Source organism: Anguilla anguilla, chromosome 3 (genome assembly GCF_013347855.1).
Source record: "Anguilla anguilla isolate fAngAng1 chromosome 3, fAngAng1.pri, whole genome shotgun sequence".
In the NCBI taxonomy this organism is placed as follows: domain Eukaryota; kingdom Metazoa; phylum Chordata; class Actinopteri; order Anguilliformes; family Anguillidae; genus Anguilla; species Anguilla anguilla.
The window spans coordinates 27,695,066-27,707,520 of record NC_049203.1 but is presented as its reverse complement, the minus strand read 5'-3'; the positions used below and the strand labels follow the sequence as shown (position 1 = coordinate 27,707,520).

At 42.9% G+C, this 12,455-nt stretch overlaps 1 protein-coding gene across 14 annotated transcripts in view; it reads left to right on the top strand.

Annotated features, from left to right (window-relative positions):
* Positions 1-12,144, top strand: part of LOC118223890 (Nance-Horan syndrome protein-like) — a 122,167-nt gene extending 110,023 nt beyond the window's left edge. For 12 of the 14 annotated variants that reach the window (XM_035410926.1, XM_035410925.1, XM_035410924.1 and 9 more), the window contains 3 exons: positions 2,088-5,153; positions 5,817-5,940; positions 7,116-12,144. In XM_035410926.1, coding sequence (XP_035266817.1) covers positions 2,088-5,153; positions 5,817-5,940; positions 7,116-7,731 — 3,806 coding nt within the window. In that variant the 3' untranslated portion in view covers positions 7,732-12,144. The other 2 variants (XM_035410930.1, XM_035410928.1) reach the window with 2 other exon arrangements.
* Positions 12,145-12,455: the final 311 nt, after the last annotated feature.

The following is a 12,455-nucleotide window of genomic DNA, read 5'->3' as shown; positions in this document are numbered from 1 at the left end:
TTGAGAATTCTGTTTATTTTCAGTAACAGCAACCCCTGGCAATCCAGGAAATGAATAATACATTTTTTTAAATGATTATTTAAAAATAATGTGCTTAAAATGTTTTTTGTTTTTTTTTTGACTGAATGGACTGGTAAGAATATCTAAGAGAGTATCCAACCATGAGTCTCTGAGCTGCTGATTGGTATTTATGGATATTTAAGGCTACATACCATAGACTTAATTTTTTTAACTTAATTGTAATGAATTAAAAATGTATTTGTGAAATTGGTCATATACCAAGTACCCATGGATGATCAATGTGATACTGAATGATGTAGCACACAGCCACCTGTTCTAGGTGCTACCTATGTCCAGTAATCCAGTAGTTGATTCGACCTGTTATAATTAGCCATCATTCTTGTGCCATCTGGGTTATATAAATATATTAACTACTTAGAATGAGTTACATTTTTTCCCTCTCATATGTCATCAAACTGTATTCACTCTATTGTTAGTGGAGTATTTTACACATGTAAATGCATATTTATCATTTTATGGGAACTGTGAAGCTCTTGCTGATGGATCTGTCAAAATAAACCTGAGAGGAGTAGCTGCAGTACAAAGCTGAAATTGCCTCAATTTATGTATTTTGTATAGTGGTGAAAAGTGCAGTGCATTTGATCAAAAAGGGATGTGCTGGGACGATGCTGGATGGCTCATCCCGTAAAGGCGCTGTTTGAGTGAGTGGATGTATTGAATCTTGACTGTGCCTGTGCCTACAGTGCCCAATAGCAGCATAGCGTGATACATAGGGCTCTATCTTACACCTGGCGCAAAGCGGCGCTAAGCGCAACGCAAGTGTCTTTGCTAGTTTCAGACCGACGCTGTTGTCATTTTCCCGTCCAACGGCCACGTGGTTTAAATAGCAGATGTACTTGTGCACATCTGAGCGCCCATGGGCTGTTGGTCTTAAAATGAGGTGTGGTCAGGTGCATTGTTGGTGCATTGCTATCTTGAGGCAGCGGAAAGCGATTGCGCGATTGACCAACAAAAACCTGGTCTTAAGTCAATGGTGCAGTATTTTACTGTTATTTTAAGGGCACATTATTAAGATAGTAATATGCGCCTACATAGGCGGGTGCACAACGTGCAATATTTTAAAAAAAATACTTGTCATAATGGTTAGTTATAATATTTATCAGAACTATTTGGCAAATCTGCCATTATAATAGCAATCCGACAAAGTGCAAGCGCACCTGGCTTTTAAAGGGAATGGGATTATTTCATGTTACGCCCAAAACACACCTATGATTAATTAAGAGACTAAGTACAACCCCTTTGAACCATGCGCCTTACTTTGCGCTCAGATTATCCGCCGTTAAACTAGCAAAAGTGGATCTGGACACGCCCTAAATGCACTTGCGCCATGGGCTTTAGACCGTGCGCTTAGATCGTTAAAATATAGCCCATAGGGTGTGAGAAGTGTCCCCCAGGGATAGGGAAGGATCTGTCAGCTGGTATCCACTTCTCATGGCTGTATAGCAATCTCTGCTGGTCAATTTGGTGGTATGCTTGCTAAACCTGAACATGAAGTGTTTTCCTCCAACTCCTGTCTATGTAGGCTTGGCTTGTGCACTGCAATGTGACAAGACGTAGCTGGTGACATCAAGTGCTTTGTTAGGGAGTGTGTGCTTGTCTGCGCTGCCTTAGTTGTGGCTGATTGGAGACGGCATCATGAACATGTCTACATAGGACTGGGCATTGCAAACTGAGGAGGAATGTAGGGAAAATACTGAAAAGGAGAATTAACATTGATTTATTGTAAGAGAAAATTACTGTGAGGACACATTTCAAAGTATCTCAGCATGAGATATGAGTGTTAGACACACTATAGCCAATCCATTACAGAAATTGAATATATTCAGAATATATTGAATAAAATTTACTAAATATATAATACAGAAAAATACATTGCTATGAAATAGGTTAGTCATTGTATTTTCCAAAAAGTCCAAATATTTACAGTATTTCATTTCCATTAGGGTTGGAAGTTCCTCAGTTGATAAAGGTGAAGTGGTTAACCTGCACTTGTTCTATCCCCTCAGACTCTGATGAATCCCCGGTGGCAAGAGAACGAACCGTGATCGTGCACGCCAACCCCAACTTCTCCATCTGCCACGAAGAGCTCTCTCTCAGTGGCCGCCTGAACACTAAGGACTCGGGTTGCCAGACAGAGGACTTCCTGTTCACCGCACCCTCCCGAAGGCGGATTCGAGCTCAGAGAGGCCAGGGTATCCCCACCTCCTTATCCCACTCCACTGGCAACATCACCTCCCTGCCAGACAGCTCAGACGCCATGTTTACAGCCTCAGTGGGAAGTCGCCTGCGTTCCCGAAGTCTGCCCCGTGAGGGCGGCCGGCTTGTCGATGAAGACCATGATGACAGCGATGATGACGATGATGACGATGAAGAGCTCTCTCCCTATGAGGCGGAGGAGTTCCTGCCAGGTCCTGGAGAGCTGATCCTGAAAGACGAGGAAGAAAGCACAGATGACCAGGCCATACCAGAGTGCCAGCTGATTGGCCTCAAGTGCAAGCAGACCTCTGACCACACATGGATTGAGAGGGGAAGGTCCCGGCTTCCACGGAAAATGGATATGGGGAGTTGTGAGATCTCCTCCAGCTCAGACACCTTCAGTAGCCCCATCCACTCTGTCTCCACCACAGGAGTGCTAGGCACTCAAATTGACCACAAGGAAGACCACCAATCCTCCAGTGGGAACTGGAGTGGCAGCAGCTCCACATGCCCCTCCCAGACGTCAGAGACCATACCCCCAGCCGCCTCACCACCCCTGACTGGATCCTCCCACTGTGATTCAGAGCTGTCCCTCAATGCAGCTCCCAGTGCTGGTGATGACACCTCCGGCTTCATAAGCGACCCTTACCAAATTGACCGTCCCCAGGTTCGAGGCCACAGGGCCAGCTCCTTCACCTCCACAGTAACTGACTTGCTGGATGACCCCAGCAACAGCACAGCAAGTGATGGCGAGTGGAACTACCTGCACCATGAGCATGACAAGTCCTGCCACCAGGACTTCAGTCCACCACGGTCCAGAGGAGACAAAGGTGGTCTGGAGTGCCCCAGCTTCACAAGTGTGGCCACATATGAGAGCTTTGCGGACAAACCGTCATCCGAGAAGGCGGACTCCAGTTCACACTACTCCATAGACACGGAAGGTTATTATACCTCCATGCACTTTGATTGTGGTCTCAAAGGTAGCAGTAGCTACATATATAACTATGCAGCCATGGGCCCTAATGGTGGCCAGGGCGTTAATGTTGCATCTAGCTTGGGTGAATACCATCAGCCAGACTACAGAGATCACAGGACACTGGGAAGACACTGTCTTTCCTTAAAGAAACCAAAGGTGAAGCCAGACCCACCAAAACGCAGTTCTTCACTGAGGAAAATTAGCAGTGGTGCAAATGTTCCTGACAAGAATGAACCAAAGATAAACAGTGGGCAGCACCTGCCATTGTCTTCCAGGGAAATGAAGCTTGAGCTAGACTTAGCCGGCCCTCCAGGCCAGTTGGACAGCCTCACTTTAGGTGAGGAGCCTGTGGAAGCCTGGAGCGTAGAGAATGCTGGTGAGATGACTGACTCCCACCTGTTTGGCTCCACAGACACACACTCCTTTAAGGACGAGGGTGCCGTACAGTCCGACTATGCAGACCTCTGGCTTCTCAATGACTTGAAGTCCAGTGACCCATACCGGTCATTGTCCAACTCCAGCACTGCTACGGGTACAACTGTCATTGAATGCATTAAATCACCAGAGAGCTTAGAATCACAGAACTCTCAGTCAGGATCCAGAGCCACCACTCCTTCCCTTCCTTCTGTGGAAAGTGAGTTCAAGCTGGCCTCCCCCGAAAAGCTAGCAGGCTTGGCATCGCCCTCCAGTGGCTACTCTAGCCAATCAGAGACACCAACATCTTCCTTCCCTTCCGCATTCTTCCCTGGGCCCTTATCCCCCACCAGTGGCAAGAGAAAGCCCAAAGTTCCTGAGAGAAAGTCCTCTCTCTCTTCCCTACAACAGCAGCAGCAGTTCTCCTCCAGGGATGGAGGCACCTCATCTAAGAGAGACCTTGAGCTACCAATTATACCTCCAACCCATCTTGACCTAAGTGCTCTTCACAATGTTATCAGCAAGCCTTCAGCCCACAGGACACAGCTGCACATTCTCCATCAGAATAAGCAGAAGGCAGCTGCAGCTGCTGCTGCTGCAGCTGAGGCCAGGGCAGCAGCTGTAGCCTCTGCTGCTCATCAAGAGGCAACCATGGCTATCACGCCCTCTGTGCTTCGCTCAGTCCAGCTACGATCTGTAAGCAAGCTCAGTGAAGGCTGCCAGGCCCGAGCCAACCAAGAAGCTGTTGCCAGGCCCAAGTGTCCCACCGTGACAGTCATCGCAGCAGCCCCTGACCACAGGTCACCAGAGTCCAGGAGGCCCACAACCCTCAAACCCGCTACCGATCACCCTTCTCAGGAGTATCGCGAATCACTGTATACCCCAGGCGATGGACCCATTGCAAGGGATGTAGCCTATAATGAGCACACAAGGTACAGGCAGGAGAGACACACCTCAGGGCCACTCTGGTCTATGACTGCATTCAGAACCCCCCTGGATCCAATGTCCATGGAGGATGATCACCCTAGGAGGCCGCCAGCCTATGTGATGAGGAATGAGACCCTAAGCAGCCAGGACCCCAGGAGGACATCCGATACCCCGGCCCGCTCCAAAGAGGACATGGAACATGAGCTGAAGAGCACGTTGAAGGCCCCGTTTCTACGTGGTGACAGCCTGGAGAAAGAGCAGAACCAACTTACAACGATTGAGCCGGGTGGTGAGGTTCTCTTGTTGTGTATGACAAAGACGGGTTCTCCCCCTGATCTGAGTGATGCTGCAGCAAGAAGGCTCGAGTTTGGTGCAAGCGGCAGCCTTGACAAAGTGCCTGTAACTATGTGTCAATCAGAAACATTGCAAGCTTACACAATCAGTGATGCGGGTAGCAGAGAGGAGGAATATGATCCATCAGGTGTTCCTACCAGAAGTGCCTCACAGGACTGCAGGGAAGAGGGATCGACACCAGACACAGAGGATTACTTCAGCAAAGGTGAAGCCCCTGATTCATTTCAAAGCCCACATTTTTTCTTTTATTTTTATTCCCACCATCATTCCTACCCAAATCCAGCCCTGGTTTTCTTTTCTCCCGGTTAATTAGTGCTACTGATTGGCCAGACTGTTTTCACACCTGACTCCCAGGCAAAGGGAGGGTGGAAAACCAGCAGTCCTCAGCCCTCGAGGACCGTGAGTTGCTGATCCCTGTTTTAGATTGACAGGGAATTTAGTTTAAGGGGCAGAGGAGGGAAATGTGTCCTTCTTTTGTTCTTCTTCCCGGTGTTATGGATACAGGAACATAAACAAATCATAGGTAGAGAGCATTTTCCACATTTCCCTCAGCTACATCACCTCACTACAGGAATACTTTACCCTCCATCCCTCCCTTCCACCATCTCCCCACCCCCATTTTGGACTCTGGTTGACTATTGTCAAGAGCCAGGCATATTAAGTAATAAGTGGGCTTCTGTTCATCAAGCAGCCACTTTGAGCATATTGGGGGAGAATCAGGGCTATTAGACATGTGACTTATAGATTGCTTATATACCCTAGCAGAGATAAGAAAGTTGTGTCTGAGCTAAGTGGCAAATTCCCCAGGAACAAACGTCTGTTAAGGAAATAAAAAAATGAGGTGTAATCATTATTCTTTTCCCTCCAGAGTCTACTCCCAGCGACAACCCACTTTCTCCTTTGAGTGATGAAACAAAACCAGAAGACGACAGTGTTTTTCTGTCACCCAATAAACTACGAACAACTGAGGATCTGTTTGCTATGATTCACAGGTGAGTTTGCTTCACTGCAGTGCCTTGACTCACTGTGAGTGTCTCCCTCAAAACATTCCCAGCAAGCAAGGACCTACTGGGTCGCCGTTGGGAACAGCTGTCCTCTCACCAGCATTTTACAAACTGGCACTACACCAATCTGCTAGCCACAGGATCATTCCCCTAATATCTCCCCTTCTCTTAACAGCTGATTCTCATCTCAGCTGCCTTACCTCGCCTGTGCACTAGTAGTCAGCTGTAGTGCCAATTTGCAAAGCACTGGTCAATAGTCACCTGAACCAATGGCAGACTACTAGTGGGACAATATATGCTTGCTAGCTCGGTTGCATCCTCTGCTAAAAATAGCAGAGGAAAGCTCTCTATTATCCATTTAAATGTATTCTCCCTTCCTCTGCTATTTTTATCAGAGGAAGGGAGAATATGTTTAAATAGATAATCACCCCAAACCTATTTCTGATCTTTTCTGTTTAAGGGAAAAAACATAAGCTTTTGATTCAGTTTTTACTTCTGTGTAATAATGTTGCACTGTAGCACTTTTTGCACACTTCACATTAACTAATTTTGATTAGAAATGTGTTTTACATCAAATGCAATATGCAATTAAAGCAAAGTGATCAGATTGATTTTAACTATTTAACTGATTTTAAAAGCAAGTTGTTTTTAAGCGATGTGCAGAGCATGGAGGTAACTCAGTCAGTCAAGTAAAATATTGAGCTTATATTGGTTGATCCTCTTGCGGATTGCCAAGCTCATATCATGTATTTTATATCTCACCCCTATATCTTGCACATCATTCACCAATGTATTTGAATAAACATTTTGAAATTGAATCAGTCAGGGATCTCATACTCCAGTCCTGGAGGGCCACAGTGCTGGATTTGTTTAACCACATTTTAAGTCACCATTTGGCTAAAGAGTTGTTTCTGCAGCAGGAATTGACATCTGGCAAAATGGAAACTACATAAACATGTACACACAGTGGCCCTCCAGGAATGGAGTTTAACCAGCAAATACTGCAGCTTTCCAGGACTGGAGTCAAACCTGGAAATACTGCAGCTTTCCAGAACTGGAGTTAAATCAACAGACAACTCAGTCCACCAGGACTGGAGATTGAGATTCCTGTAATGAATGTAAAAAAGGAAAGTAGCACACTAACGTAGACTACGTCACTGCAGATCAAAAAGGAAAGTGCTTGGCCGTAAAGATTCAGGAGAGCTGAGCGTAAGGAACCGGCTGAGCACTACTTCGGGAGGTACCCCAGCCAGCACCCCGGTGACCACTCCAAGCACCCCCACAACCCCGGGGACCCCGACCAGCTCACAGAAAGCCCCAGGACCCATCTACAGGAGTGCCAAGAAATCCAGCACCTCCAATGAGGAATTCAAACTGCTACTGCTGAAAAAGGGAAGCCGGACCGACTCTAGCTATCGCATGTCAGCCACAGAGATCCTGAAGAGCCCCATCACGCCGAAGTCCTTGGGGGACCTGGGGGTTGATGAGGCCCGGCTGCCAGAGGAGCTGCTGTGCTCCCTTCAGCAGTCCCCCTCGGGGGCCGAGCAGCTCCCCAGCCCCTTCCCCAAGGCCAATACTGAGGGCTTCTCCCCAAAATCTTTCCCCATGTCCGCTTCCTCGCGACAGGGCCGGTCCCGGATCCCGCCAGCGGCTAACAGCAGCCGCTATAGCACACGTAGCCGCCTCTACACGGCGCCCATGCAGGCCATCTCCGAGGGGGAGACTGAGAACTCAGACGGCAGTCCGCATGATGACCGTTCCTCACAGAGCTCCACCTAGACACTCAGCCATGCCCCTAGCACCCAGCCATGCCCTGTGCCCACCTCCCCTGGCCTACCTCCTAAATGCCCAACCCCACCCCTGAATACCCCCTCCTCAGCACCACCTCCTACACAGCCCCATCCTTGAACTTATTGGCCCCTTCTCCAAAACATCCCACTGACCAATCTCCAGCCATGCCCCTCCCAGCCCACCCCCTGAACACACCATGGTCCCATGCTCTAAATACTTTCCCCTGTTTCCTACAAACATATTTCACAAAAAAAGAACAGAAAAAAACTCAACATAACACAATGAGCTCATGGATTTTTGAGAGGTGTATCACTGGAACTTTTTGAGTACAATATTCCACAGACAAGAAACAAAAAAAGAAAAAAAAAACATGGTGAGTTTGTGGACATTTTTCTAACAAGAGTAAAACTTTTAACACATATACCAGAAAATAAGAAAAAGACAAGATAACCTGTCTTACTACACTAGTTATAGGAACTGTCATTACATATTTTTTTCTTTGTGGATATTGAGGCTATAGGCCTCTTCTGTTAGGGGAACACCAATTAATCATCCTCTCATATTTTCATTGTGAAATTAATATGTTTTAAAAATGTCAGGAAAGCCAGAAGATTGGGATTCATATTCATAAGAAATCTTTGCACATGTTTAAAACTGTAAGCTTATACATATTTTGTGTATCATGACAGATATCACACATTACATCAGCAGCAGGACCTTGTTCTGTAACCTTTGCAGAGTATGTGCGATATAAATGTACAACTTAGCCTTGCTATGCTGTACATCAATTCACAGGAATGAAATATACACAGTATATTGTTAGTGCATGCTTATGCAGAGCACAGGAGTGCAGGACGTGACACAAGAAGGGAGACATTTTTGTGAAAATGTACAACACCTGTCTATGGCAGGCACACTTGGGACAATCTTAACCGTGGCCTTTGTGTAGAGGTCTTAGCAAACAGGGGAGTTGATAATCTTTACCACGTACAGGTATTTTTTGATCTTGTCACTGATGACTAATGGTCCTTTTTGACAAGAGAGTATTTGAGTACATTTGGCTAAAAGTGGAAATGGGTAGCTTTTTACAACAAAAAAACTACAATTTCTTTGCACTCAATCTTAATTCTCCAAGACTACCCCTCTATAAGGATCTTTAAAATGTAATTATCAATAGTATATACAGATAGAGTGAATATCAAGATACACATGTATAATACATGTGTATATATTATGTATGCACACCTTCTAAATGGCATATGCTCACGAGATAGCAAAACAACTGTCCTTGGCACATGACTATGAAGCCTTGTAAAGCCTTAAGGGCTGCAATCAGTCAGTAGTTTAGTGATATAGGAGACAGAACCCCAACAAATGCTGTCATTCTACTTTCACAGACAAAGTGAGTCTTCTGTTTTAGTTAAAAAAAAAAAAATTATATATAAATAGAATAATATGCAGCTTATAATTTTTTTGCTGATATTTCAACCATGTGTCTATAGAGTCAGGTGAAATCTCTGTTTTCTTATGCAGAGGCCAGCAATGCTGATTTTAATGTTACATGCCTCGACATAACTTCAATTCTTAAGGGGGTGGGGGGGGGGACTACAGAGCAAAGAGTTGACCCAATGTATTCTGTGAATACCTTTGCAATCATATCTATTCATTTAGAGCTAGTGGTTTTCACTTTCAGGTTTAATAGCATTCAGAATGGGTGTTATTTAGGAGAATAGAAAACACTCAGAGAACTCAAACTGATTTGCAAACTGAACTGACACTGTGCATGCTAGGAGAGGAGGAAAAAAACTGTGAAACCACTAGATCTTAACATTCATTGTGTCCATTGCTGGAGAGTAGCATGCTCTAGCCAAAAGCGGCAGAGTATTCATTTTCCATTCTGTTTTACGAGCCTTTTCATCAACAGCATGCAATAAAAAAAACTATGGAATTTTGAAAAGGAAATGTCAGATAAAAAGAGATGCTATTATTGGGAAGGATATCATGTTTTAAAATCACTTGAATTTGTACTGTTAGTATGTTCAATAGCTGTATAAAAAGTTTTAACTTTTTTTTAAATGACTGTAAAATAGAGAGTGGGTTTATCTGTTTAGTGAATTAACTGGACAATCTTTTTGTGGAATATTACTGGAAGATGGAGGAAGCAGGAGGTGAGCAGGGGGAAAGGACTGAGTCTGACAGGTTTAAAGTAATGATAAGGGAAGTCTAGGAAAAAGGTGTGGCTGAGAGTAAGCCCAAAATAGAATGACCTGGAACAGGAGAACCATGGAAAAAATACATATTTTGTAGATTGTTTTGAATTGTGTGAATAGGGAGTGTAAAAAGGGGAAAATGGAAAGTGCTGTGGTGAAGCAAAAGATAAATTGCATCTTGGAGCGACTCCTGTACTGGCTTCCACAGGTACTGCTTTCAACTATCCATGGTAAAAGCATTATTCTGAATCTATTCTCAGTTGAAATGTGAGGAGAGAATCATCTACCGTAGTATTTCTTGTTGTCTTTTTTGGGATAATGCATGATGTTCTTTAGGAATATTTATGGCTAATATTGAAATGCCATATAGGTTCAGACTGAAGTTTGAAGACATTTTAATGTTTTGTTGTTTTTCTGTTTTTGGTAACTGTGATATCTAGGGTCTTAACTGTGGTGAAGCAAAATTGGTAGGTTCTAATACAGCACCAATGATGCTTTAGAGAAAGAGAATCAGGAAGAAAATATGATTTTCTAAAAGCAAAATGACATGTCAAGACATCAGCTACTGTTAATTACTTATGCCTCTGGACTTTTTTCTGTTTTAGCTAAACTGATAAATTCTGGAATTTGACCTGTACATTTTTTCTGCTGATTCCTTTTTATGGATTTTTTCTTTATTTTACAAAGGCCTAATTATAAGATTTCAGTTTGTGCAATTTTGAGACTTCATTCACATGGTCTTCAACATTTGGCTTATAGCTATAGGTCTACTAAATATAGAAATTCTTTATATGAGATTACAAGATTAAGAAAAATAAATTTAAAATATTTTTAATGACAAGATATTTTATCCAGAGACTTATTTTGTTTATGAAGATTATCTAGAAAGAAAGATAATAAAGCTTTATTTACACTGACGCTGGTTTGACCGCTTTCGTATCGCAGACCCTACCAGTGGAATAAGTGAAAGGAACAGACAGATTGGGAACACTGAGGGGAACATTGTGAATCTACTGTCTTTGACATATAAGCTACCATGTGTAAAACTGAACTCTTTTAACCCTAGAGGTGCTCTGAATATCTGGCACGGTCACATTTCACCCTGCTGCCATTCGGGATCAATAATGGCTGCTCGCACATGCTCATGGGTCTTTTCAGAGCACAGCGGAGTTCTTTGGAATTCTAGAAAAAATGCCACATTTAAGAGGTGCACATTTAAACTCATCTGCTCACAAACATTATGAAATTACAGTATCAATGTAGCCATATTTGTTGTTATGAATTGTTGTTAAAAAGCCGCTGCAGTAGCTATGTCCATTAGTAACATTTAAACTGTTAACCTTATTCAGGCCTTACAAACAACATTTAAAAATAGGGAAAACACATGTGGGTGCTTCCCTTTGACTATATATTTCAGTCAAATATCTTTGCCACAACATTGAGCAAAGTATTCTTTTAATAAAATAAAACTTGAGTTAGCACTGAGAAAAAATATCTTCATTTTAAGGACTGTTTTTAACTGCCATCTTTTAACAGGGTACACAAAGATTCTGTGAACTATCATTCCAGCATTAAAGCAAATTATACCTTGCACTGATAAAGTGGAGTTTGTGAAGTTCTCTCCTATTTCTTGCTGTACCTGAAATTATTTATGGAGGTTTTCCTTTACGACTGTTTCAGTTTCCATTTTTCTGATTCCACATGCATGAAGAAAACAGGCTGGGGATGGGCAGGACAGTTCATACTTTTTGCCAAAGGGTTTCTGACATGTACAGGTATACTCATCAAAAGGTTTTGGGTTAATGAATAAAGTAAAACTATGACATAAAGACAAAAAGGTTACAGTGTAACTGTTTTCGATACTAGATGCATTTCATTCAGGCTGAAAGCTACAATGGATGAATACAATACATGGATTTGCATCGGTTTTGTATTTTTGTACAAATTTGTAAATATGATCTTTTTAAATTGTTGCAAAGATGTTCCTTTTGTAAAATGATGTTTTCAAAGTTTACATTAATTCCAAGCCTTTGTATATTTTTGAGCTGTGCAACACTTTAAGTCTTGTATTTATTTTTTAGTAAACATTGTGAAAATTCCATTGTAAATCTCTGAACCATCTGCCAGTTCGTCTGGCTGCTTAGTAATTGTGCATAGAAACAGCCAATAAATGTGACTGCATTGAAAAATATTAATGATTAACTGTGTCATATGTCTAAAACAACAGTAGTGCTATGCAATAACTTTCAAGGAAGTTTATGTCACTCTTTTGAATTGAACTGAAATTTTGTGGAAGAATTTCAGGCTGACTATGATTCAAAGAGAGATGGTAAATATTTTTATACCTTGATTCCCTTAAAAAACAATACAAAAAAAAAAAACTTTAATGAACATCCAGTCATAGCATCTTTTTGTATTATCCTCAACTCATCTGAAGATTTGGTATTGGTCTGTTGGAAAATTTTTCATGCTATATATGTAAGCAACATGGAAATTTACATT